This window comes from Oncorhynchus mykiss, chromosome 15 (assembly GCF_013265735.2).
Source record: "Oncorhynchus mykiss isolate Arlee chromosome 15, USDA_OmykA_1.1, whole genome shotgun sequence".
Taxonomy (NCBI): domain Eukaryota; kingdom Metazoa; phylum Chordata; class Actinopteri; order Salmoniformes; family Salmonidae; genus Oncorhynchus; species Oncorhynchus mykiss.
Window position 1 is genome coordinate 16,629,074 of NC_048579.1, and position 27,509 is coordinate 16,656,582.

Sequence of the window (27,509 nt, forward strand, 5' to 3'; positions counted from 1 at the left end):
GTTTAAAGCCGGATTTGGATACAAAAATATTTCCCAAGCTTTAAACATCCCAAGGAGCACTGTGCAAGCGATAATATTGAAATGGAAGGAGTATCAGACCACTGCAAATCTACCAAGACCTGGCCGTCCCTCTAAACGTTCAGCTCATACAAGGAGAAGACTGATCAGAGATGCAGCCAAGAGGCCCATGATCACTCTGGATGAACTGCAGAGATCTACAGCTGAGATGGGAGACTCTGTCCATAGGACAACAATCAGTCGTATATTGCATATATATATATCGTATATATCGTTCACAAATGCTCTCCATCCAACCTCACTGAGCTCGAGCTGTTTTGCAAGGAGGAATGGGAAAAAATGTCAGTCTCTCGATGTGCAAAACTGATAGAGACATACCCCAAGTGACTTACAGCTGTAATCGCAGCAAAAGGTGGCGCTACAAAGTATTAATTTAAGGGGGCTGAATAATTTTGCACGCCCAATTTTTCAGTTTTTAATTTGTTAAAAAAGTTTGAAATATCCAATAAATGTCGTTCTACTTCATGATTGTGTCCCACTTGTTGTTGATTCTTCACAAAAAAATGCAGTTTTATATCTTTATGTTTGAAGCCTGAAATGTGGCAAAAGGTCGCAAAGTTCAAGGGGGCCGAATACTTTCGCAAGGCACTGTAGTAATATTTTACATCCATAGCAGTCAACATTAAATCTTCATCTTACTTCAGTCTCATCTGAAAGTTGTAAATTCTTGGTTATCTGCAAAGAACCCTGGCTAACAATTTGAATCAGCAATACAAAATTGGGTTTAATTATTTATTTACTAAATGTCTAACTAAATCACACAGAATTCACATACACACAATTAATCACAACTTGATTACAAATTACGTCATAAAGGAAAACGTCCCTTTAAAACAAGTTGCGCATAATAAATGAATAAGAAATACTTATTTACAACCCCAAACTAGGCTGTTTTAAAAGAAAGTATGAAATGTTTTCTAAATCACATCGTACAGCAATACCACTAAGTCAGCAGCGACATCTTTAAAGAAATGACATTGCCTAATAATAGAACTGTGCTTATATACAATCGAGAAATTGAAGTGAGCAGCTTCATGGTAATAAAACAAAAAATATTAAAACAAAAGGAGAATTGACTCACCAGAACTAAGGCACTAACATTACCTAATAATAACAACATCAACTGATACCACTGGCAACGCTATACACGATCTTCAAAAGAGAGACTGAGTCAGCAGTGGTAGACACATTTGTCCATTATCCTAATCGCCAAATAGGTGAACATTCAGCTATTTGCTTAGTCCGACCTCGGTAAAATGTTCGCCTTTACGAAGGCCATCGCCTTATGGGAGTCTTGGAACTCTTTCTTGGTGCCGTTGTATGTTATATGGAGCTGGGCAGGAAAAGCCACACCATACCGAAAGTCAGTGTAAATGTCCTGTGTGTAGCTGGTGTAGAGAGTCAGGCGCAGGACAGCAGATATGAGTAATCAACGTACTTTACTCAAAAAAGACAAATTTACAAAGTAACATCATGAGCCCACAAAGACGGACCGAATTACAATCAACAATCACAAACACAACATGGGGAATAGAGGGTTATATAATAAACAAGTAATTAGTTGAGTGAAGCCAGGTGTGATAAGACAAAGACAGAACAAATGGAAAATGAAAAGTGGATCGGCGGTGGCTAGAAATGCGGTGATGTCGAACACCGCCTGAACAAGGAGAGAACAAGGCGGAAGTCGTGACAGTCGGTTTGGTATGGAGCTGACTCTTAACATCGTTGAAAGCCTCATGGTAACAAGCAACGCTGGGGGCATAGTCTTGGAAGATAGAGATGGGTGCTCCGTTGCATCGAAGTGGGCCAAATTCTCTGGCATGCCGAAGAACATTAATACAATCCTGAAGTAGTGTAGTTTAACCTCAATTACACAAAGGTTTTCCCCCGGGCTTTCTTGCTTGAGAGCCCCGATGTGTGCGGTCTACAAGGACGTCTTTATCCATTTGGATGGCTTCCTTCAATAACTTGAGACCGATAAAGTCCTCTACTACCCCCATGATCCTGACATTGGATCTTCGCAAACAACCTTGTAAATGGTATGCATTGTTCCTTAAGGCTTGTCACATCAGTTTCAAGTTTCTTAACTGTGTTAGTCGTGTCGTCCGAGCATGTTGACGAGACCGTTTTCTTAACTGTATCCAGTTCAGTACGAACCCTTGTTGTTTGCTTTGCAAGTTCATTCTTGACTGCTTGAAACGCTGACTTAATACAATTAAAGTCCTCACTGAGCGACTCATTGAGTTCCGATTTGAGTACAGATGAAATGTCCGCTCTGAGGGCACCAAGAATCTCGGCCTTCAAATCCTCTGTGTTAATTTCACCGAGCCGAGGGAAGGAGCCGCTGCTCCCATTTGTTGAAGTACTCGAGCTCCTGAGTCTTAGGCCTAGTGTTCTCTTTTGTCAGTGACTCATCTGAATAAAACTTTGGCAGGTTATGCGTCATTTACGCATTAAAATGAAAATAAAAGTTTAAAAAGTAAAGCACGTCATTCAAAGGCTGTGTTTCCTAGTTCTTTTTGGGTCAAAGTGCAAAGAAAGTATTAAATAAATGCACTTTCAGCATGATGTCGTAAATACGTGACCTACTCCATGGCTTGCTCACTCATTGGGTTGTTAACGTGTTGTTTTTTTACATAAATAAATGTGGGACAAAAAGGCTGTGTAGAACACCATTGCCCAAAATGCATTGCTCCAATAACTTTCAAAACTTTGCCCACAACGTGTATTTTCCTATGAATGAGGTCGCACAAAAATGTGTCTCTTTTCCTACTAATTAAGTCACGCAAAAATGTGTGTATTTTCAGACGAATTAAGCCACACAAAAACACACAAAATCTGCCTTAAATACTTTTTCTACGTATTTGCACAATTTGAGTGTGAGATTGTATTGCAACGCCACACAGCATTGTTTATGTCATGATACACCTAGCCAGTTAGTTTATCAAAATAATGTTTTGAGTTATTATAGTTGTACTTCGGGACGGGAGTCACAACATAACTTCAGTTGTCATGACTAGATCATTAAAAAAAAACTACAGGTAATTAAAAATAGAAAGAGAGGGAGATAGAGAGCCTGCAAGCGAGATAAATAGTTGATACTCCAAATTAGTTGTCAATTACACTTTTCTCCTAAATAAATTGGAAGGTTTTTTATTCTGTTTTTCAGATTAGATTTGGCTGCAACACATTTCCCTTGTTGTGGGTGTTGTTGAGAATGAATCACTTAAAAAATGTACTGAACCCCCTACAGAACTTCAGATGGGCTTTGGATGCAGAGAACAACAGGACAGTGAGACTAAAAGTATATCACTTTAGAGAGCCTCTTTTTGGTGGCATTTCTGTGAGGGAAATGACATTCAAACCTTTTCAACTGAATACATCAGTTCTGGCCAATAATTTGGGGACATCTGTGTGTTTTCAAAAGTTATTGTTGCTTTAGCCCTAAGCTCGCTGCACTGTGAAAACATGAGGTATGAGGTAGTTTGACATTTGGAGGCTTCAAACCCTGTTCCCTTCAGTTCCTGGATTCCATTAAAACAGCCCATGGCTCCGACAGTCTAATACCCCATGTGTTTAAAGGCGTGGGAATAGGGGTGGAATTAATTGACTGACCCTTCAGTTTTGGAAAAAATCCTCTTGATTAATTCCGATTATGCATCCCCTCCATACATTAGTAGTCTGCAGGAAGTTTAATTACCGTTATAATTAAATATGAACCAGAGGAATTAAACCAGTTTTACTGAAATAGCCACTCATGATTTAATCTAAGTGACTGTGCCTGTGTTACATTTACATAATGAGCTATAACAACTCTTATCAGCAATTTACCTACCTGCCTTACGGGACAAACAAACACGTAACTCTTAAACATAGCAAAAAGGCATATCTATAGGCAGAATGTTGGTAACTCTTTCTTTAAAACATGCAGGTATAATGCATTTTGTCTTGTTGTGAGCATGTATGACCCCTTATAAATTCTTATTATTTTCATCTCAGAATGATTTTGACAAAATACCAGCAATTCTCAATCAGTTGATATATTGATACATAGGGACATAACCTATTATAAGCATTGTAATAAGACATTACAAAGGCTCATACCTGCAGGCTTTAAGTAAAGTGTTGCCCAATTGCTTGTCTAAATGTACTGCAGGGTCTACAGTCAATCACGGAGTGTTTCAGGACATATTCAATCAATCGCTATCCCGGTCTGTAGTCCCCACATGCTTCAAGATGGCTACCATTGTTCCTGTTCCCAAGAAAGCTAAGGTAACTGAACGCCCCGTTACACTTACTTAAATTTAACAAGGCTAATCTGAACACAAGACTCCCTAAATTCTATCAGCATATCGATTGTGCTACCAGGGCTGGTAAAACCCTGGATCATTGTTATTCTAACTTCCGCGACATGTATAAGGCCCTCTCCCGCCCTCCTTTCGGAAAGGCTGACCACGACTCCATTTTGTTGCTCCCTGCCTTTAGACAGAGACTAACACAGGAAGCTCCCGCGCTCAGGTCTGTTCAACGCTGGTCCGGCCAATCTGATTCCACGCTTCAAGATTGCTTCGATCACGTGGACTGGGATATGTTCCACATTGCGTCAAACAACAACATTGACGAATATGCTGATTCGGTGACTGAGTTTATTAGCAAGTGCATCGGCGATGTCGTACCAACAGCAACTATTAAAACATTCCCAAACCAGAAACCGTGGATTGATGGCAGCATTCGCGCAAAACTGAAAGCGCACCACTGCTTTTAACCAGGGCAAGGTGACCGGAAACATGACCGAATACAAACAGTGTAGCTATTCCCTCCGCAAGGCAATCAAACAAGCTGAGCGTCAGTATAGAGACAAAGTAGAGTCGCAATTCAATGGCTCAGATACAAGAGGTATGTGGCAGGGTCTACAGTCAATCACGGATTACAAAAAGAAAACCAGCCACGTCGCAGACTAGGGCGTCTTGCTCCCAGACAGACTAAACAACTTCTTTGCTCGATTTGAAGACAATACAGTGCCACTGATACGGCCAGCTACCAAAACCTGCAGACTCTCCTTCACTGCAGCCTACTTGAGTAAAACATTTAACGTGTGAACCCTCGCAGGGCTGCAGGCCCAGACGGCATCCCCACCCACGTCCTCAGAGCGTTTACAGACATATTCAATCAATCCTTATCCCAGTCTGCTGTTCCCACATGCTTCAAGAGGACCACCATTGTTCCTGTTCCCAAGAAAGCTAAGGTAACTGAGCTAAATGACTACCGCCCCGTAGCACTCACTTCAGTCATCATGAAGTGCTTTTAGAGACTAGTCAAGGACCATATCACCTCCACCCTACCTGACACCCTAGACCCACTCCAATTTGCTTACTGCCCAAATAGGTCCACAAACGACGCAATCGCAACCACACTGCACACTGCCCTAACCCATTTGGACAAGAGGAATACCTATGTGAGAATGCTGTTCATTGACTACAGCTCAGCATTTAACACCATAGTACCCTCCAAACTCGTCATCAAGCTCGAGACCCTGGGTCTCGACCCCACCCTGTGCAACTGGGTACTGGACTTCCTGATGGGCCGCCCCCAGGTGGTGAGGGTAGGTAACAACATCTCCACCCCACTGATCCTCAACACTGGGGCCCCACAAGGATGCGTTCTGAGCCCTCTCCTGTACTCCCTGTTCACCCACAACTGCGTGGCCATGCACGCCTCCAACTCAATCATCAAGTTTGCGGACAACACTACAGTGGTAGGCTTGATTACCAACAACGACGAGACGGCCTACAGGGAGGAGGTGAGGGCCCTTGGAGTGTGTTGTCAGGAAAATAACCTCACACTCAACGTCAACAAAACAAAGGAGATGATCGTGAACTTCAGGATAGGAAGCACCCCCCTATCCACATCGACGGGACAGTAGTGGAGAGGATAGTAAATTTGAAGTTCCTCGGCGTACACATCACGGACAAACTGAAATGGTCCACCCACACAGACAGCGTGGTGAAGAAGGCGTATGTGACAAATAAAATTGTGTATGTGACAAATAAACTTTGATTTGATTATGTCATCATGAAGTGCTTTGAGAGACTAGTCAAGGATCATATCACCTCCACCCTACCTGATACCCTAGACACACTCCAATTTGCTTACCGCCCCAAAAGGTCCACTGACGAAACAATCTCCATCACACTGCACAATCCCTTCTGAACAAGAGGAATACCTATGTAAGAATGCTTTTCATTGACGACAGCTCAGACTCAGTCTCTGGCCACTTTAATAAATGGACTTAATAAAGGTATCACTAGTCACTTTAAATAACACCATCTTAATAATGTTTACATATTACTCATCTCATATGTATATACTGTTCTATACCATCTTGCCTATGCCGCACGGCCATCGCTCATCCATATGTACATATTCTTATTCGCCCCTTACATTTGTGTGCATAAGAAAGTTGTGAATTTGTTAGATTACTTGTTAGATATTACTGCATTGTTGCAACTTGAATCACAAGCATTTCGCTACACTCGCATTAAGATCTGCTAACCATATGTATGTGACCAATACATTTTGATTTGATGTGAAGAGCATGAATTGCACTGCTGAATATTCATATCATTATATCCAAAAAGCGTTGTGTGGAACCTGTCTATGGATCAGTGAGATTTTATATGACTTTACAGTAACAAACAGCTTTGTGCTTTAAACGTCCTACCGGCCAATGTAGGCCTCCTAGCAGTAACGGCAGACAAACTACTACGGACTTGTCAGATCTTTTAATTTATAGCCGTTGTTTCTATTATAAAAAGTGTCCCAGTATGCACTTGTGGAGTGGACCTCCAGCTCCTTGATTCGGTGCTGATGATATTGAGCTATTTATCAATGTTTGACAGGGTAATTGGAAAAGTTGATGCGAGGGCCATGGCTGTTGTACTTGGCCGATTGCCACAAATTGGAAAGAACATTACTCATTGAGAAGGATCCTTACAGTTAGGCTTATAAACTGTGTGTGGAGTAGAGTTATGAGAGGAGAAAGTGACCCTCAAATGAATTGACCTTAAAAAATGGTAGTCGACTCCACCACACACAATGCATTTCACAGGAGAATGGCTCCCTCTGCTGTCTATCTGTGGTGACACATTCAAGTATTGAAAACTGATCAAACCATTAGGGTCCTCAATAAGTCTCCCCAAAGGGTAGTGAACACTCTTTCATTGCCCTCCATTTCCCCCATAGATTTAAAAGGAATGGATTGGTGTACGATAAATAAAGTGGAGACTACCTATAGCCCACACGTATACCCATTGTAATCTATGAGGGGGAGTGAACGAACACACTCAGGAGAAGAGTAGAGATTCTGACTGCAGCAAGTGTCTGTGTATATTATGGATTTTGCTCAAAGTATCCTTAAACCATCTTGATTGTATTCTTAAAACCTCACCGTTCCATAGTGAGCATATGCATGTTTATAATACATTCACGTAAGACAACTGCCAATTAAATGACCAACCACAACTCCAAATGAATAAACAGCCATATAAAACAATAGTAGTGGCGTAAAGAGAAACGTCATAGTCTACACATTGTTTCAGATACTAAAAAAGTGTCGTGTTCTCTCATTTATAAGCCTAGAGAACAGTAGGCCTATATCCAAAATTCCATGTCCTTTATCATGCCTAAATGAATATTAAAGTTGACCATTAAATATTCATACTAGGCTACTATACTATAAATTAATGTGATCGATTTTATTTTAACCATACATCACGGTCTGTAGCCCTCAACTATTTAGTCTAATGTTCCAAAGGACTCCTTTCGTCCAATGAGACGTTATTTTTTCTTTTTTTCAATAAAAGGGAGGTGGTCCGAAAAAGACTGCTCTTACATTGTCTTCATTTTGCGCACGCGTAGAATGGCAACATTTCCAGAGGTTGAGACGAGAGAGTAACTGGCTGCGAATATGATTTACATTAGAAAATAAAAAGCTTTATGCTTTTAATTTGTGTGATAATATTGGTCATAGTACAAACCAAAACGCCGTATTACTCGAGGAGAGAACTTTACTCTTGTTAGTGCGTCATGCTTTTCAAAGATGGGCCGCCGATAGACATTGGATTAAGGAGGAGAAAAGTTTTAGAACATCACAACTGGAACTCAAACTAACCTCGGAGATGAATTTAGGTGTTCCAGCAAACGCACTGTTGTTGTTTCGTGCTTGTGATGAAGGAGACTACGAAACTGCTCGAGGGATTCTTGATCCCGGGGCGAAAGATTCCGGGAGGCAAAGCAGACTGCGGTCAGAAGCGGGATCGGAATGCAATGTTGTGGACATCTCACGGGGACTTTCGCTAGTGCCAGTGGATTGCACAGATGAAGAGGGCAACACCGCGTTGCAGTTTGCCTCGGCGAGTGGACATGAGAATCTGGTCCGATTTCTACTGCGAAAGGGGGCTTCGGTGGACAGCCGTAACAACTATGGCTGGACGCCTCTCATGCAGGCTACAAGGTGTGGTTGCTACCAGTTTGTGCTCATGATATTGGTCAATCATGTATACAGATGTTAAATGGGTGTGTCCCCGATTAAAATGTTATAATTGTATTATAATATATGCACAACACAGATTGTGTATGATGAATACATTAAACAATCTATACTAGCCAGGGGTGAGTTTCCATAAAGATAATCTTAAATGTAGACTCGAAATGACGTTGCCACGAGTAGCACCTCAGATATTGGGTGTTCGAGCAGTAAGGGATGGATTCTTATGTGCATAATGTACCTGGAGGGAAAGGGGGGAGGGTCATACTTTTTCCATTTCAGTCAATGGGAGGGTTTAGTATTTTTTTTATCTAGTCCAGTTCAGGGTCATGCAATTTGTAATTGATGACATTTCAATATTTCTCAGGGTTTTAAAATGAGTTGCTTATTAGGCTACATATCAACGTGTGGCCGATGCCGTCTCTCATCTCTGATTCTCCACTGGACGTGCAATTTCGAGTGTGCCTGTAGTGTGGTCTCAATCAAATTATCCATATCTGGTCGGGAAGATGGTGGAAACTTAGGTTTTGTTTGAAACTGCTAGTAATATAATAGTACAGAAAGTGAGAGTAGTGGGTTCAGTGGCAAGGAAGAAGGGAAATGAGAAAGAAGTAAAGCTGTGGTAGAAAATAGGAAACCACCACACTCGTTTTTATTCGGAGTGAGGGTTTTGGATCAATGCTACTTGGGAAATATGTTTAACGTCTCGAGGACAATCTGGCATGTGTTGAAGGAAAGTGAGTCACAAGAAGTGGTCTTATTTAGATTTTTTGTGTCTGCGAAGCAGAACAAGTTTAAGACTCAAAAAGATATCGGAGTGGACTGTTTCCTGTATAGATTTTCGTAGCAGGGGGCCTTTCAAGGGGGTTATTTTGAGGGTGGCTCAAGAAATAAAGACAGAGGATATAACTGAAGACATCGATGGAGTGGTTGGTGCACGCTGACTGACCTGTATGGTGGATGGAGAAACGTAATGAACTTTATCCATGCTACAGTTTTTTGATTCATAGTTTCTCCCTTCTCATATAAAGTTAGGATTCATGAGCTTTTGTGCACAAGCCCCTTCAGTGTCATAAATGTGAAAGATTTAGTCATGTGAAGAGGTCGACCGATTATGCTTTTTCAACTCCGATGCCGATTATTGGAGGACCAAAAAAAAGTTGATACCGATTAATCTGACGTTTTTTTATTTTATTTTATTTGTAATAATGACAATTACAACAATACTGAATGAACACTAATTTTAACTTAATATAATACATCAATAATATCAATTTAGCCTCAAATAAATAATGAAACATGTTCAATTTGGTTTAAATAATGCAAAAACAAAGTGTTGGAGAAGAAAGTAAAAGTGCAATATGTGCCATGTAAGAAAGATAACGTTTAAGTTCCTTGCTCAGAACATGAGAACATATGAAAGCTGGTGGTTCCTTTTAACATGAGTCTTCAATATTCCCAGGTAAGAAGTTTTAGGTTGTAGTTATTATAGGAATTATAGGACTGTTTCTCTCTATATAATTTGTCTATGGTAGAAGAGCCACCACGACTAGTGAAGGTTTCTCGTCAACTGAAGGATAGTGAAATGCTAAAAAGGTGGACTTTGTATTATTTATTGTAATGGTCATGAACTTTACAGCACAAGCGGAGAAGAAGTGTAAGGAAATTGGAATCATTGTGAATGCTGCTGAATATTTGTGATTTCACAGCCGAGGCTGTGCAAGAAATCCTGTTGGTGAATGATATGCCATCACTGGCCCCTGAGCCTGTGTAGGAATGTAAACTCAGCAAAAAAAGTTATGTCCTCTCACTGTCAACTGCGTTTATTTTCAGCAAACTTAACATGTGTAAATATTTGTATGAACCTAACAAGATTCTACAACTGAGACATAAACTGAACAAGTTCCACAGACATGTGACTAACAGAAATTGAATAATATGTCCCTGAACAAATGGGGAGTCAAAATCAAAAGTAACAGTGCCTCCTCCTCATGGACTGCACCAGATTTGCCAGTTCTTGCTGTGAGATGTTACCCCACTCTTCCACCAAGGCACTTGCAAGTTCCCGGACATTTCTGGGGGAAATGGTCCTAGCCCTCACCCTCTGATCTAAAAGGTGCCAGACGTGCTCAATGGGATTGATCTGGGCTCTTCGCTGGCCATGGCAGAACACGGACATTCCTGTATTGCAGGAAATCACGCACAGAACGAGCAGTATGGCTGGTGGCATTGTCATGCTGGAGGGTCATGTCAGGATGAGCCTGCAGGAAGGGTACCACATGAGGGAGGAGGATGTCTTCCCTGTAACGCACAGCGTTGAGATTGCCTGCAATAACAACAAACTCAGTTCGATGACTCTGGGTCACACCGCCCCAGACAATGACAGACCCTCCACCTCCAAATCGATCCCACTCCAGAGTACAGGCCTCGGTGTAACGCTCAATCCTTCAACGATAAACACGAATCCGACCATCACCCCTGGTGAGACAAAACCGTGACTCGTCAGTGAAGAGCACTTTTTGCCAGTCTTGTCTGGTCCAGCGACGGTGGGTTTGTGCCCATAGTCAGCGTTGTTGCCGGGGTTGTCTGGTTAGGACCTGCCTTACAACAGGCCTACAAGCCCTCAGTCCAGCCTCTCTCAGCCTATTGTGGACAGTCTGAGCACTGATGAAGGGATTGTGCGTTCCTGGTGTAACTCAGGCAGGTGGCATCCAATTTGTTGCATTTATACTTTACTTGAAAAATTTAAATATACTAAATAAATACCTTCTAATTTCAAAGTCATGTAAAATAAACGTAACACTCCACTAATTAAATGTATTTATTCCTACCTCATGCCATCACCATGAAAGGATGGGACATCACCACTTAACACATCCTGTAACTCTTCTGCTGACAAGTCTCGCACACCGAGCAGCTGCCACAGCAACCTCAATTTTCGGAGACTTACGATCCATCCCTGCAGTACAATTAATAACTATTGCTATAAATGCTAAAAATCCAAATCTTACTGAAACTTATTTGACTTTTTGGCCTATCCCTCTGTACTGGTATATCTCTGCTACTCTCACCACTCCTCCCCCTTAACTTATCTTCCTCTACTTTCTTCACTGCCTCAGCATATGACAACTTCTGCTCTACTCTAACCCTGGAAACCTCAACCTCCATGGGCACCCCTACAATTAACACATTCCACTACTTTCCCCAGTACTACACATTCCTTTGTCTCATACCCTTCTGCACATGTCTCACACTTTGGACCCTCCCTCCTACACACTGCTGCCACATGCCCAATAGCTTGACACCTGTATCATCTTAATGTGTTCGGCACATACACTCGTACAGGATAACTTATATATCCTAACTTCACTTTGTCAGGCAAAGACTCAACTTCAAAACTCAAAAGAACAGACAATGACTCTTCTGTTTCCCCACTCTCGCCACCCTGTCTGCGTCGCATCAAACGACGAGCATCACATACACCAGGAATCTTTGCCCTCAGCTGGTCAGCCTTTATATCTACTGCTACTCCAGTTATCACTCCTTTCATTGGTGCCCTTTTCTTGAGAACGAAACAACTCACTTTTCTTGCCCCCATTCTTTTTACTTCGAGCGCTTTCTTCCTCTGCCCAACAGAAACAGAAACTAGACCACTTCTAGTTACCCTCACCGATATCACTTGACCCAACTCTTTTTTTCACCCACTGTGAAACCACAAATGGATCAGCCAAAAGGCAAGAGTCCACTTTTTCCAGGAACTTCACTCCTACCGTCAGACTCTTCTTCATCCTGATCCTCGGTGCATACCTCAGTCTCCGATAACTTCACCACACCTACCACCTTCGATACTTCACCCTCATTCACTTCCATTTCTCCTCCTGTCTTCACCAATCAGGCCCCCGAGGACGTGAATTGTCCAGGCTGGGCCTATAGGCTACCAAGTCCATGCTCAGAGAAGCACAGAGCAATGTTATATTTCTAAGATAGCAGCTGGGATGGTGTAAATAAAACTTGGCTGCATTACACTGCAATGGATATTTCAACCCTGAGCCCCGGGCCTGCTCTGCTCTTGCTAATCCAAAACTTTTTTGTGTGCTGCCTAACCAATGGCTGTCCTATGTAGGCCTATGGTGTCAGTTTAGGAGGCGAGTCAAATGCTTCTTTCGAAAAATCATCTTTGAATGGTCTAGTCCCCAAAAAATGTGTGTGGACTAGCCTATAGCCAATGTTCTGTTCAGTTTTACAAGGAGAGAGAGAAGATGAGGAGGACCGGAGGTTAAATTTGATAGCTTGCTACTACTATAATTGATTTTTATTATGTTTCTTGCTGATGATGTAGGTCTGTTTATCATAGTTATTGATCTCACAATAAGCCAGATTTGAGTAACTTACATTGTGGTACTGAAACTTTAAGCAGCAGCCTCGGCACAATCAATCGGAAATGGACAACTCTTGGTGCTGAAAGTACGCTCGTGCTTTAACGGTCTTAGTTGTTGCGTAAATTCATCCACAATGCTGTTTACTTAGAACTGCATCTGTCATATTTCTGAGTGTACCTTTAAAGAGAGAGACCATCTTAATGATTAGAAACATATGCTCCCCTTGGTTTTGACTAGATGGTATACAGTCTCTCAGAATGGACTTTTCATAGCAAGTAAGGATAATTAACATGGTATGTTAGGAGAATTAGGTTAAGGTTAGGAAAATGGTTAGCGTTACCAAAAAGGCCATTTGTTTAAACTTTTGATGTCAATTTGACATAGGCTGTATCCCGTCTAGACATGACTGCTCTCCTCTCTCCTAACACTTCCTGGTCACCTGTGTACCATGTGACATATGACCCCATATGAAGGTTCTCCTAGTCTTCAAAACAATAAGCATTAACATCATTGTTCGTTCATTGCTTACCAATGGACTTAAGATGATCTTAGTACGTTTTTGGAATTATTTGGACAGTTCCATGACTTTGTCTTGTCGTCCACTAGGTTTGGCCATCTAAATGTGGCCCACATCCTGCTGGAGAACGGGGCGGAGATGAACGGCAGGAACCGGATGGGGGCCAGCGTGTTGACTATGGCGGCCAGAGGGGGCCACACCCATGTGGCCAAGCTCCTCCTGGAGAGCGGCGCCTACGTCGACGACTATGACCACCTGGCGCTCGCTGAGGGTGTCACCAACAGCAACAACAGCGTCGGAGACGAGGGTGGAAGGGAGTTCATGGATATCACGGCGCTCCTTGCTGCCTCACAGCATGGCCACGAGGCATCCGTTCGCCTGCTCCTGGAGTGGGGGGCGGAGGTGAACTTTTCCCAGAAGACCACGGGCTGGGGTGCCCTCATGCTGGCCACGCTGAGCGGGAAGGTGGTCGTGGCCCAGCAGCTGGTGGAGCGGGGTGCGGACCCGGACCAGGTCAACGTGCTGGCCAAGACTGCCTTCGAGCTATCGCTGCAGCTCAATCAGAGGGATGTCAAGGCCTACCTGGACTCCATTACCACCGTGCGCCCACAGCCAGGTATAGAACAGCCACGAGTTCACTACTCTCTCCATGTGTAATGAAGGTGGTTCGACGAACCACACTAATGTGATGAGTAACCCTAGCAACGTCTAGGCCTTATCTCTACGGGCTAACACAGTCTTGTGACATGTATGAGACTTGGATTTGAACCCTGGTTGGTTGCACACTGTTGGAAATCAGTTTTCCAGTATTTTCATTAAGCCTATTTAGGTGGACTGGAACAGACCCCCATCTAACTCTGTTACACCCAGCCTCAAAACATTTAGGCTAGTTTTCAATTGGTTGAGGAAATGTTATTGTTGGCAGGCCTTGATGCTGATTCAGGGATATCTGTCCCACTGAAGAGGCATTCAGGAGAACACTAATCTGATATGCAGTCAAATTAGGCCAACAAGGCACAAAGCAGTTTTTCTATTTCTGATATGATTGTCGTTAGTCAATACACAGATAAGATCGCAACAAGTTCATCTTTGAGACTAAACGGAAGTCTTCAGCGGATCTTGTACTGGTCACTCATAGGTAGTAGTCTCGATTGTTGTGAACATTTTCTAATTAACTCAAAGCTTTATTGTAACACTACAATTGACACTCAATTGAAAGTAAAGCAGTGGTCACACCTTGGGTGTCTAAAAGAAAGAGACATTGTTACAGAGTTCCCCCCCTTAGACACCTGTTCTCTTTGATGTGCCTCTTGTCTTTGGCCAAGAAGTACACAGGAGGGAACGCGAATTTGAAACCTACCCTTGAAAACGTCTGAGCTCTGCATTTCTTGACAAATTGTTATTATAGCAGGGCTGTGTTCAGCAGCGGGACGCAAACTGAACGCTGCAGATAGAAATTTCACAAATAGAGCTGACACGATTCCTCACTCTACATGTCAGAGAGGCAAGTCTGTTGTACATAATATATTTCTATCTGAACGTCCCGCGATGTTGTGGCCCTCTGAACGTAGGTAGAGAAGTACCACCTTAAAGGGACAGTTTACCCCAAAATAAAACAATTTTTATTTGAACGTTTTCGCCCCCAAATTCCTGTGTAGATCCTGCGATATTAGGAAAAATCTGCAGGCCTCAATTTCAAGTGAATGGGAAAGATTGGCACCATTTAAGCCTAGTATTTAGATGGTTAGTGCCAGTAATTCCCATTCTAAGCAGATGCAAGACCACCTTTTGAGCTATAATGGAAACAAACTTTGATTTTGGGGTGGGCTATCCCTTTAAACATCTGAATCTTCCTAGAATTTCTTCAGCCAGTTACCCATTCTAATGATCAACATGACTCAGTAATGCCAATTAACCACATCATCCTGTATAACTGGAAAGACAACGCACAGTTGAAGTTGGAAGTTTACATACACTTTAGCCAAATGCATTTAAACTCAGTTTTTCACAGTTCCAGACATTTAATCCTAGGAAAAATGCCCTGTCTAAGGTCAGTTAGGATCACCACTTTATTTTAAAAATGTGAAATGTCAGAATAATAGTAGAGAGAATGATTTATTTCAGCCTTTATTTATTTCATCACATTCCCAGTGCGTCAGAAGTTTGCACACACTCAGTTAGTATTTGGTAGCATTGCCTTTAAATTGTTTAACTTGGGTCAACTGTTTCGGATAGCCTGCCACAAGCTTCCCACAATAAGTTGGGTGAATTTTGGCCCATTCCTCCTGACAGAGCTGGTGTAACTGAGTCAGGTTTGTAGGCCTCCTTGCTTGCACACGCTTTTTCAGTCCTGCCCATACATTTTCTAAAGGATTGAGGTCAGGGCTTTGTGATGGCCACTCCAATACCTTGACTTTGTTGTTATTAAGCCATTTTGCCACAACTTTGGGAGTATGCTTGAGGTCATTGTCCATTTGGAAGACCCATTTGCGACCAAGCTTTAACTTCCTGACTGATGTTTTAAGCTGTTGCTTCAGTATATTCCAATAATTTTCCTCCCTCTTGATGCCATCTATTTTGTTAAGTGCACCAGGCCCTCCTGCAGCAAAGCACCCCCACAACATGATGCTGCCACCGTGCTTTCATGGTTGGGATGGTGTTCTTCGCCTTGCAAGCCTCCCCCTTTTCCTCCAAACATAACGATGGTCATTATAGCCAAACAGTTCTAAAAAACATATATAACATATTTTCTGCTTGCATTTTCCCTATTGTTTTGCTGTTCAATTGATATATCAGAGATCTCAAAGTCACGGCTAAAATGTTCTCCATTGAATTCTTACAATGCATATATTGTTATTGTACGCTATGGTAAGCACATTAACCTTAACTACAGTTCAGGACTAAAAGGACCAGTCACATGTTTTGAGTTCCCTTATCGGTCTGCCTGGCTAGCAGTCATGTGATTGTGGTCCACTCTCTTGGTGGATTTGGACTGAGCTTTGTTGTCTCTAGGTACATTCATCTTCTGTTCTTTTACCACCCGCATAGATGACGAGAAGAGGAGACCAGATGTTTTCAGTGCCTTGAAGTTAGGTGAGTTTAGCGGACACAGGCACATACTAAACAGAGGTTTGCATTGTAAGGGGAAAGCTGTCATATTGAGTTATGTCTGCAAGAGTGGGCATAACACTACCATGCATTTACAGTAAGTAATCCAACCATGCATGTAGTTCAACCAAAGAGTCATACCTAAACATTCCTGAAGTAGGGACTATGTGAGTTTGAGAGAATCTAACATGGTATGTGCACTGGGCAGTATTGCATGCTTGCTCAATGCAGTCTGTGGTAAAACCCTGGGAGGGAAGAATGTGTGGGGTCTGAGAGGGCTGAAAATATTTGAGACTTTTGGGTGGAGGACAGAGACCTTTGTTTCAATAAGAATGTATGTAGCTGGAATTGAGTAGTCTGTGGTAATCTTGTGCGTGCGTGCGTTCATACTCATATCTGTGTGAGTGTGTGTGTTTGCACGTGTGCATGTGTGTTTGCACGTGTGCATGTGTGTTTGTTTGTGCATGTGTGTTTGTGCATGTGGGTTTGTGTGTGTGTGTGCATGTTTGTGCATGTGTGTGTCCCAGGAAACTCCCAGCTGGTGAAGGAGATCTTGGAGGAAGATCCATCCCAGGTGAACATGGCCAACCCGGACGGGGCGTCTCCCCTGATGATCGCAGCCGTCAGTGGGCAGCTGGAGGTGGTGCAGCTCCTGCTGGAGAAGAGCGCCGACGTGGACAAACAAGATGGAGTACACGGCTGGACGGCCCTCATGCAGGCCACGTACCATGGGTACATATGTGACGCATGACCGCAATTTTGATTACACTTTCTTATTCTACACAGACACCTTCACAAACACACAATGGCTAAAACACATACACTACCGGTCAAAAGTTTTAGAACAACTACTCATTCAAGGGTTTTTCTTTATTTTTACTATTTTCTACATTGTAGAATAATAGTGAAGACATCAAAACTAGAAAATAACACATGGAATCATGTAGTAACCAAAAAAGTGTTGAACAATATATTTTATATTTAAGATTCTTCAAATAGCCACCCTTTGCCTTGATAAAGGCTTTACACACTCTTGGCATTCCCTGAACCAGCTTCACCTGAAATGCTTTTCCGACAGTCTTGAAGGAGTTCCCACATATGCTGAACACTTGTTGGCTGCTTTTCCTTCACTCTGCGGTTCGACTCATCCCAAACCATCACAATTTGTTTGAGGTCGGGGGATTGTGGTGGCCAGGTCATCTGATGCACTTGAAGAAACGTTCAAAGTTCTTGAAAATGTCCATATTGACTGACCTTCATGTCTTAAAGTAATGATGGACTGTCGTTTCTCTTTGCTTATTTGAGCTGTTCTTGCCATAATATGGACTTTTACCAAATAGGCTGTCTTCTGTATACCCCCCTACCTTGTCACAACACAACTGATAGGCTCAAACGCATTAAGAAGGACAGAAATTCCACAAATGTACTTTTAAGAAGGCACACCTGTTAATTGAAATGCATTCCAGGTGACTACCTCATGAAGAGGGTTGAGAGAATGCCAAGCGTGTGCAAAGCTATCATCACGACAAAGTGTGGCTGTTTCAAGAATCTCAAATATAATTTGTTTAACACTTTTTTGGTAAATGCATGATTCCATGTGTTATTTCATAGTTTTGATGTCTTCACTATTATTCTACAATGTAGAAAATAGTAAAAATAAAGAAAAGCCCTTGAATGAGTAGGTGTTCTAAAACATTGACCGGTGTATACAGTCAAGGTGATTTTTAAGTTGTCTTCTAATCTAAGCTTTTCTTCTTTCGTACCTGTGCTCATAGGAATAAAGATGTGGTGAAGTATCTGCTTAGTCAGGGTGCAGATGTCAACCTGCGAGCCAAGAATGGCTACACTGCTTTTGACCTGGTCATGCTGCTGAATGACCCAGGTAAAACCACAACACAATCTGACGCTGCTTCTGAGTTTACTGGTGCAGATAGTCCGTGTGAAGTGTTATAATGCATTTGCACTGTGATATGTGTTATCATTGCTAGTGCTTAGTACACCTGGTAAACCCAATGCACCCAAGTCACACTCTGCCGTTCTCTTCCCTACAGACACTGAGCTGGTGAGGTTGTTGGCGTCCGTCTGCATGCAGGTGGACAAAGACAAGGGAAAACACAGGGGCAGGACTCCCCTCACTGGCTCCAAGAGCAGGCAGTCTCTTAATAATGTCCCCGTACCACCTGATGACAGAGGAGGATTAAAGGTCAGGCACTGTTTAGATCAGGGCCAAATTAAATCCAATTTTGGGATGCGTTTCGCCCAGGGGCTGTATGTTGTGCACTCTGTTTATTATCATATGGCATATGACTACTGTCTCCTTCCTGTCCAGTCGTGGTGGAACAGGATGTCTAACAGGTTCAGGAGGCTTAAGCTGACCCACACTCTAAGACACGGGCTATCCTCCAACCGCCTGGCCCCCTTCCCTGATGAACCTGAGGCACCTCTAGACGCCACCATGAAGGCTGAGAGGAAGAGTGCCACCCCGTGCGGGGTGGTGTCACCCCCTGCAGCCATGGGGAGTACTGACAGCAGCACGGCCTGGACAGCCAAGAGCAAAGACAGTGGTGAGACACGGGGGAAATAAGACCTTTCCCAATAACAATGTTCCAGTTTTTGTTTTGTAAACAGAATTTTTGCAGTACTTCTTTTTACAGTATAGTCAGTTTAGAATAAGCAAGAATTAGCTAGTATTGTATAAGCTGTCCTACTGATTGTGCATGGATTGTTTGTGAGAAATGGGAATTAAACAAAAGTATGGTAAATGTCTGTAAGTGGCATTTCCTAGAAGCCATCTTGTTTCCCTGATGTTTTGAAACGGTTCATTTTTCACAATGGCCATATTCCTCCTGAGAGATTTAGTTGAAACATTCTATTTTGTGGTCAGTGGCTGAAACAGTTGGGCCTTGAATACAGGAACATGAAAGAATGTCATGTATGGTTCTACTAAACTACCTATGGATTTATTTGTATCTGTTTCATAGGTCTTGGCAGAACGGGCACAGAGAAGGATGACTTTCTAATAACCACAATGGTAGGAGTCTTTACATTTGAAGAGGTTTTGAATTTAAGTGAATTAACCATGATAAGCCCTGTGGCTACATTTCATTGAAACTTCAGTTGAAGTGAACAATGGAGTCCTGTGGCAAACTGCTACACATTGTGGATATTATTGACAGAAAACTGTGAAAATGGAGATGCTCTGTCCGGACTGGGGACCATAGACTATTTACTGTGTATGCTACGGCATAGATAATGCAATGCTGGCGTGATTGAACTGATTGAAGCTTCTACTAAACTTTCAGCTGAGAAATGGGGCGCCGCTGACCCGTCTGCCCAACGACAAGCTGAAGGCAGTGATCCCACCCTTTCTGCCCCCGTCGAACTTTGAGCCGTGGAACTCAGACCGCTCCAGGGTCATCAAAGAGGGCAAGAGCGAAGCCTCACGGCTGCCCATGCCACAGAGACCAGGCAAAGCCAACTTCAACAGCAGCGGCAACTCTGACATTGTGAGTCACACGTTGCTGCCAATTTTTTTTTTTTTTACTGTAATTGAAACTCAATGATAAATTGTGATTTTGAAGTGAAGAAAAATTATTATTTCCTTCCATGCTGTGTCACAGACCTCTATCAGTCGTGTGGTGAGCAGGTCCATTAAGTTCCCCAGCCTCACCAAGGGCCCCTCATCCACCTCCCCCTCCAACTCAGGCAACTACCACTCCCCCCACTCCTCAGGTGGCTCCAACGGGGTGGCAGGGCTCAACCGCCACGGGCCAGACTCACACAACCGCTCAGGTACAGGCACATGAAAACACACTTGGCTAGGTGTCATACACACACACACACCACACACACACTTTCAGACTATTCCTACTGCCTGAGCAGAGATCAAATGATTACTGAACTGGCGTCAACAGAGATGGTCGCTTCGCTTCGCATTCTTAAGAAACTATGCAGTATTTGTTTTTTTTATGTATTATTTCTTACACTATTACCCCAGGAAATCTTACGTCTTATTACATACAGCCAGGAAGAACTATTGGATAGAAGAGCAACGTCAACTTACCAACATTTTGACCAGGAATATGACTTTCCTGAAATCGGATCCTCTGTTTGGACAATGGATCAGATCCCAGTAGGCGACCCAAAACAACGGCGCCGCAGAAGGGGCAGACGGAGTGGTCTTCTGGTCAGGCTCCGTAGGCGGGCACATCGCTCACCGCTCCCGAGTATACTACTCGCCAATGTCCAGTCTCTTGACAACAAGGTAGACCAAATTCGAGCAAGGGTTGCCTTCCAGAGCGACATCAGAGATTGTAACGTTCTCTGTTTCACGAAAACATCGCTCACTCGGGATACGTTAGAGTCGGTACAACCACCTGGGTTCTTCACGCATCACGCCAACAGAAACAAACATCTCTCTGGTAAGAAGAAGGGCGGGGGTGTATGCCTTATGATTAACGAGTCGTCGTGTGATCCTAACAACATACAGGAACTTAAGTCCTTTTGTTCACCTGACCTAGAATTCCTTACAATCAAATGCCGACCGCATTTTCTACGAAGAGATTTCTCTTCGATTATAATCACAGCCGTGTATATCCCCTCAAGCAGACACCTCGATGGCCCTGAAAGAACATCATTGGACTCTATGTAAACTGGAAACCACATATCCTGTGGCTGCATTAATTATCGCTGGGGATTTTAACAAGGCTAATCTGAAAACAAGGCTCCCTAGATTTTATCAGCATATCGAATGCGTGACCCGGGCTGGAAAAATTCTGGATCATTGCTACTCTAACTTCCGCGACGCCTACAAAGCCTTCCTCGCCCTCCTTTCGTCAAATCTGACCACGACTCCATTTGTTGCTCCCAGCCTATAGACAGAAACTAAATCAGGAAATGTCCGTGCTCAGGTCTGTTCAACGCTGATCCGACCAAGCTGATTCCACGCTTCAAGATTGCTTCAATCATGTGGACTGGGATATGTTCCAGATAGCGTCAAACAACAACATTGATGTATACGCTGATTCGGTGAGTGAGTTTATTAGCAAGTGCATCGGCGATGTTGTACCCATGGTGACTATTAAAACCTTCTCCAACCAGAAACCATGGATTGATGGCAGCATTCGCGCAAAACTGAAAGAGCATACCACTGCTTTTAATCATGGCAAGGCGACCGGAAACATGACCGAATGCAAACAGTGTAGCTATTCTCTCCGCAAGGCAATCAAACAAGCTAAGCGTCAGTATAGAGACAAAGTAGAGTCGCAATTCAACGGCTCAGACACGACTTATATAGCAGGTGTAACGCTCGTCTGAAGAAGTGGACCAAAGCACAGCGTGGTATGTGTTCATGATTATTTATTCAAACTGAACACTGCTGGAGGCTCCGGACTGGGCACCATTGTTGCTGGAGGCTTCGGACTGGGCACCGTCGTTGCTGGAGGCTCCAGACTGGGCACCGTCATTGCTGGAGGCTCCGGACTGGAGGCCGTCTCTGGAGGCTCCGGACTGGAGGCCGTCTCTGGAGGCCCCGGACTGGAGGCCGTCTCTGGAGGCTCCGGACTGGAGGCCGTCTCTGGAGGCCCCGGACTGGAGGCCGTCTCTGGAGGCCCCGGACTGGAGGCCGTCTCTGGAGGCTCCGGACTGGAGGCCGTCTCTGGAGGCTCCGGACTGGAGGCCGTCGCTGGAGGCTCTGGATTGGTGGCTGTCGTTGGAGGCTTCGTGCCATGACTCCTCACTGGAGGCTTCGTGCCATGACTCCTCACTGGAGGCTTCGTGCCATGGATCATCACTGGAGGCTTCGTGCCATGGATCATCACTGGAGGCTTCGTGCCATGGATCATCACTGGAGGCTTCTTGCCATGGATCATCACTGGAGGCTTCGTGCCATGGATTATCACTGGAGGCTTCGTGCCATGGATCATCACTGGAGGCTTCGTGCCATGGATCATCACTGGAGGCTTCGTGCCATGGATCATCACTGGAGGCTTCTTGCCATGGATCATCACTGAAGGGAGGAGACACACATGAGGCCTGGCTCTGGGAGCATTCACAGGGCTCACCAGGCTGGGGAGACATCCAGGAGGCCCTGTCCTCCTGGGGATAGGCACCAGATACACTTGGCCGTGGAGGCGCACTGGAGGTCTTGAGCTTAGAGCCTGCACAACCCATGCTGGCTGGATGGTGACTTTGGCCCGGCACGTGCGGGGCGCAGGCACAGGACACACTGGGCTGTGCAGACGCACTGGAGACACAGTGTGCAGAGCCGGCGCAGGATATCCTGGGCCGTAGAGACGTACTGGAGGTCTGGAGAGCAGAGCTGGCACAATCCTTTCTGGCTGGATGCTCACCCTAGCCCGGCAGATGTGGGGAGCTGGGATGTAGCGCACCGGGCTAAGAACGAGTACTGGAGACACTGTGCGCTCCACCGCATAATACGGTGCCTGACCAGTACGACGCTCCCTCCGGTAAGCACGGGGAGTTGGCTCAGGTCTCCAACCTGGCTCAGCCAATCTCCCCGTGTGCACCCCCCCCAAAAAATTGGGGAGTGGCCTCCCGGTCTTTAGTGCCAGCCTTGTCCCCGTGTAATCCTTGGCCCTTTTACTAGCTGCCTCTGCCTTCCTTGCTGCTTCGACCTGCTCCCATGGCAGGCGATCTTTTCCGGCCAGGATCTCCTCCCACGTGTAGAATCCTTTGCCGTCCAGGATGTCCTCCCATGTCCAGTCCTCCTTACCACGCTGCTTGGTCCTTTGGTGGTGGGTAGTTCTGTAACGCTCATCTGAAGAAGAGGACCAAAGCGCAGCGTGGTACGTGTTCATGATTATTTATTCAAACTGAACACTGAAACAAAAATAACAAAGTGGAACAAAACTAAACAGTTCTGCCTGGTGCAAACAGAGAAATTACTACCCACAAAACACAGGTGGAAAAAGCTGCCTAATTATGATTCTCAATCAGAGACCACGATAGACAGCTGCCTCTGATTGAGAACCACACCCGGCCAAACACAAAGAAATAGAAATAAAGAAACTAGAATGCCCACCCTAGTCACACCCTGGCCTAACCAAAATAGAGAATAAAACCCTCTCTATGGCCAGGGCGTGACGGCAGGGTCTACAGTCAATCATGGATTACTAAAAGAAAACCAGCCCCGTCACGGACACCGATGTCTTGCTCCCAGATAAACTAAACAACTTCTTTGCTCGCTTTGAGGACAATACAGTGCCACTGACACGGCCCGCTACCAAAACCTGCGGGCTCTCCTTCAGCACAGCCAATGTGAGTAAAACATTTAAACGTGTTAACCCTCGCAAGACTGCCGGCCCAAACCGCATCCCTAGCCGCGTCCTCAGAGCATGCACAGACCTGCTGGCTGGTGTGTTTACAGACATATTCAATCTATCCTTATCCCAGTCTGCTGTTCCCACATGCTTCAAGAGGGCCACCATTGTTCCTGTTCCCAAGAAAGCTAAGGTAACTGAGCTAAACGACTATCGCCCCGTAGCACTCACTTCTGTCATCATGAAGTGCTTTGAGAGACTAGTCAAGGACCATATCACCTCCACCCTACCTGACACCGTAGACCCACTCCAATTTGCTTACCACCCCAATTGGTCCACAGACGACGCAATCGCAACCACACTGCACACTGCCCTAACTCATCTGGACAAGAGGAATACCTATGTAAGAATGCTGTTCATCGATTACAGCTCAACATTTAACACCATAGTACCCTCCAAACTCGTTATTAAGCTCAAGATCCTGGGTCTCGACCCCGCCCTGTGCAACTGGATGATAGCGGGGTGAACAGGCAGTGGCTCGGGTGGTTGTTTTCCTTGATGATCTTTATGGCCTTCCTGTGACATCGGGTGGTGTCGGTGTCCTGAAGGGCAGTTAGTTTGCCCCCGGGGATGTGTTGTGCAAACCTCACTACCCTCTGGAGAGCCTTACGGTTGTGGGCGGAGCAGTTGTCGTACCAGGCGGCAAACTACCTGCCCTTCAGGACACCGACACCACCCGATGTCACAGGAAGGCCATAAAGATCATCAAGGACAACAACCACCCGAGCTACTGCCTGTTCACCCCGCTATCATCCAGAAGGCGAGGTCAGTACAGGTGCATCAAAGCAGGGACCGAGAGACTGAAAAACAGCTTCTATCTCAAGGCCATCAGACTGTTAAACAGCCACCACTAACATTGAGTGGCTGCTTCCAACATACTGACTCAACTCAATTGGATGCCACTTTATATAATGTTTACATACCCTACATTACTCATCATATCTGTATATATATACTGTATATACTGTAGTCAATACCATCTACTGCATCTTGCCTATGCCGTTCGGCCATCGCTCATCCATATATTTATATGTACATATTCTTATTCATTCCTTTACACTTGTGTGTATAAGGTAGTTGTGAAATTGTTAGATTACTTGTTAGATATTATTGCACGGTCAGAACTAGAAGCACAAGCATTTCGCTACACTCGCATTAACATATGCTAACCATGTGTACGTGACCAATAAAATGTTATTTGGTTTGATTTTATCTGTGAGATTTGAGCAGACGGCTAGTGCTAGTACTACTCAGTGGTAGTGCTACTCACGGGCTGTGATTCTTCTCTTCCCCAAAGGGGGCAGTTCAGACAGCGTCCTGTCACAAATTGCTGCCCAGAGGAAGAGAGCTGCAGGCCTGTTGGATCCAAAGGCCCAGGCAGCAGAGGTGCCAAGCCCCACCCCTGTGCCTGCTCCTGCCCCCACCGTGCCTGACATCAGTCTCCCAGACATCCACAGCACCCCCAGCCTGGTGTCCAGCGACGTCCACTCCAGACGGGTCAGATATAATATTGATACGTAGAAGGACAACCTATTACAAACCTTGTTATAAGACATTATAAAGGCTCATACATGCTTACAACATGTCAGTGTTAACTAGTGTGCCAAGTGATTCACACCCATCTATTTTCTTTACAGAAAGCTGACCTAAAGAAGAGACCCCAGTCTGGGAACTCCTCTACCTCCAAGAGCACCTCTCCCACCCTGACCCCGTCTCCATCCCCCACCCCCAAACCTCCCCCAGGGGACTCCCTGTCCTCTGCCTCCTCCCACCCGCGCTCCAAGAGCAGCGGCGGCTCCAGCAGTGGCACCATCACCGACGAGGGTGAGACAGTGCATCTCTGGTTGATGTAAATACTTTAAAAAACAATCCCTTCCTCTGCTTATCTCTGCTGATCTCTCACTACACCCAGATGAGCTGTCCAGTATCCTGAAGAAACTCTCGTTGGAGAAATACCAGCCCATATTCGAAGAGCAAGAGGTATGCGTTATCCTCACTGTAGCTTTAGCCGTTGTGTATTTGCTACTTATCATAAAATGTTCATAGCTGTGGTTTAAATCTCATGTCATCTACTCACTCAGTCAATGTGCATCCAATACAGGTGGATATGGAGGCTTTCCTTACTCTAACAGATGGAGATTTAAAGGAACTGGGGATTAAGACAGACGGGCCTAGACAACAAATACTGGCAGCTATTTCTGAACTCAATGCTGGGAAGGTGTGTTCAATATTTACCAACCCCCCTCTGTGTTCCGTGCCTATCTATTTGTTTTAGTTACCAAAGAGGGATCACAGCTTGATACATCCAACTAAAATGTATAAATACAATGTACTATTATTATTCATCTGAATTGTTGCTGCAGGGGAGAGAGAGGCAGATTTTGCAGGAGACCATCCACAACTTCCAGTCCTCCTTTGGCAGCAGTGCCAGCAACCCCAGACCGCCAGGACAGCCACGCTGTGAGTGTTATGACGTCACACACCCCTAATCAAGATGCAGGACACATGGCGTCCAAATCCAATATTAGAAGTTAACAACCCAGACGAACCAACCCGGCTCCGAGTGAGCTAAATAAAGACAGACTCGGAGAATGAGTGCACAATTGGTAGTCGCTTATAGATATGTCAGGGACTTCTATTACAGTAATATTGAAGGGCTCTGGCTAGTATTTCTTAGCCAGCTAGAAGGATGAAGTAAGAACCTAACTTTACACGGCGTCTACCTCGGCAGGAGAAAAAATACGCTACTAAGTTCTCATAATAACTTTGCTTTACAGAAAGTAGGCTATTGAGACAAACAGTGATGTGGCGCTCAGTGGTGAGGCTGAGGCCGTCTGCAATGCATGCAGGAGGAAGGAGATAAGACGTAGAGAGAGGGGAAGCAAGCGGAGAGGTTAGTATAGTGGTTCCCAAACTTAGAGTTGGGGCCCTATGCGAGGTCCTCTTAGAAAATCTTATCAAACAAGTTAGGAACTTTAAAAATTATATGTTTCTAAATGAGCATCTCGACATGGCCTATCTTCCCTATAGGCCTACAACCAGCAACATGCCACCCTGCATCCCACTGCTGGCTTACATTTGAAGCTAAGCAGGGTTGGTCCTGGATGGAAGACTAAATGCTGCTGGAAGTGGTTGGAGGGCTAGTAGGAGGCACTCTTTCTTCTGGTCAAATCTTTTTTGTTTTTTCCCCCCAATGCCCCAGGGCAGTGATTGGGGACATTGCCCTGTGTAGGGTGTCATCTTTCAGATGGGACGTTAAACGGGTGCCTGTGGTCACGAAAGATCACATGGCACTTGGCAAAAGGACACATGGTAAAAGTAGGGGTGTTAACCCCGGTGCCCTGGCTAAAATCCCAATCTGGCCCTCATACCATCATGACCACCTAATCATCTCCAGCTTCCAATTGGCGTATTCCTTTCCCCTTTAACTATTCCCAGGCCTCCCGAGTGGCACAGCGGTATAACGCACTGCATCGCAGTGCTTGAGGCGTCATTACAGCCCTGGGTTCGATCCCAGGCTGTTTCACAACCGGCTGTGTACG

At 44.6% G+C, this 27,509-nt stretch overlaps 1 protein-coding gene across 2 annotated transcripts in view; it reads left to right on the forward strand.

Annotated features, from left to right (window-relative positions):
- Positions 1 to 1,097: 1,097 nt before the first annotated feature.
- LOC110489709 (ankyrin repeat and SAM domain-containing protein 6) overlaps positions 1,098 to 27,509 on the forward strand; it is a 28,313-nt gene continuing 1,901 nt past the window's right edge. The window contains exons 1-15 of one of the 2 annotated variants that reach the window (XM_036943905.1): positions 1,098 to 2,117; positions 13,609 to 14,135; positions 16,568 to 16,612; positions 17,155 to 17,359; positions 18,403 to 18,509; positions 18,679 to 18,830; positions 18,957 to 19,191; positions 19,609 to 19,658; positions 19,930 to 20,133; positions 20,248 to 20,419; positions 25,265 to 25,464; positions 25,605 to 25,791; positions 25,880 to 25,947; positions 26,069 to 26,185; positions 26,331 to 26,427. In XM_036943905.1, the coding sequence (XP_036799800.1) occupies positions 2,029 to 2,117; positions 13,609 to 14,135; positions 16,568 to 16,612; positions 17,155 to 17,359; positions 18,403 to 18,509; positions 18,679 to 18,830; positions 18,957 to 19,191; positions 19,609 to 19,658; positions 19,930 to 20,133; positions 20,248 to 20,419; positions 25,265 to 25,464; positions 25,605 to 25,791; positions 25,880 to 25,947; positions 26,069 to 26,185; positions 26,331 to 26,427 (2,455 nt within the window). In that variant the 5' untranslated portion in view covers positions 1,098 to 2,028. Of the gene's footprint in view, positions 2,118 to 7,965; positions 8,591 to 13,608; positions 14,136 to 16,567; positions 16,613 to 17,154; positions 17,360 to 18,402; positions 18,510 to 18,678; positions 18,831 to 18,956; positions 19,192 to 19,608; positions 19,659 to 19,929; positions 20,134 to 20,247; positions 20,420 to 25,264; positions 25,465 to 25,604; positions 25,792 to 25,879; positions 25,948 to 26,068; positions 26,186 to 26,330; positions 26,428 to 27,509 lie in introns of those variants that run through there. The other variant, XM_021562489.2, reaches the window with a different exon arrangement.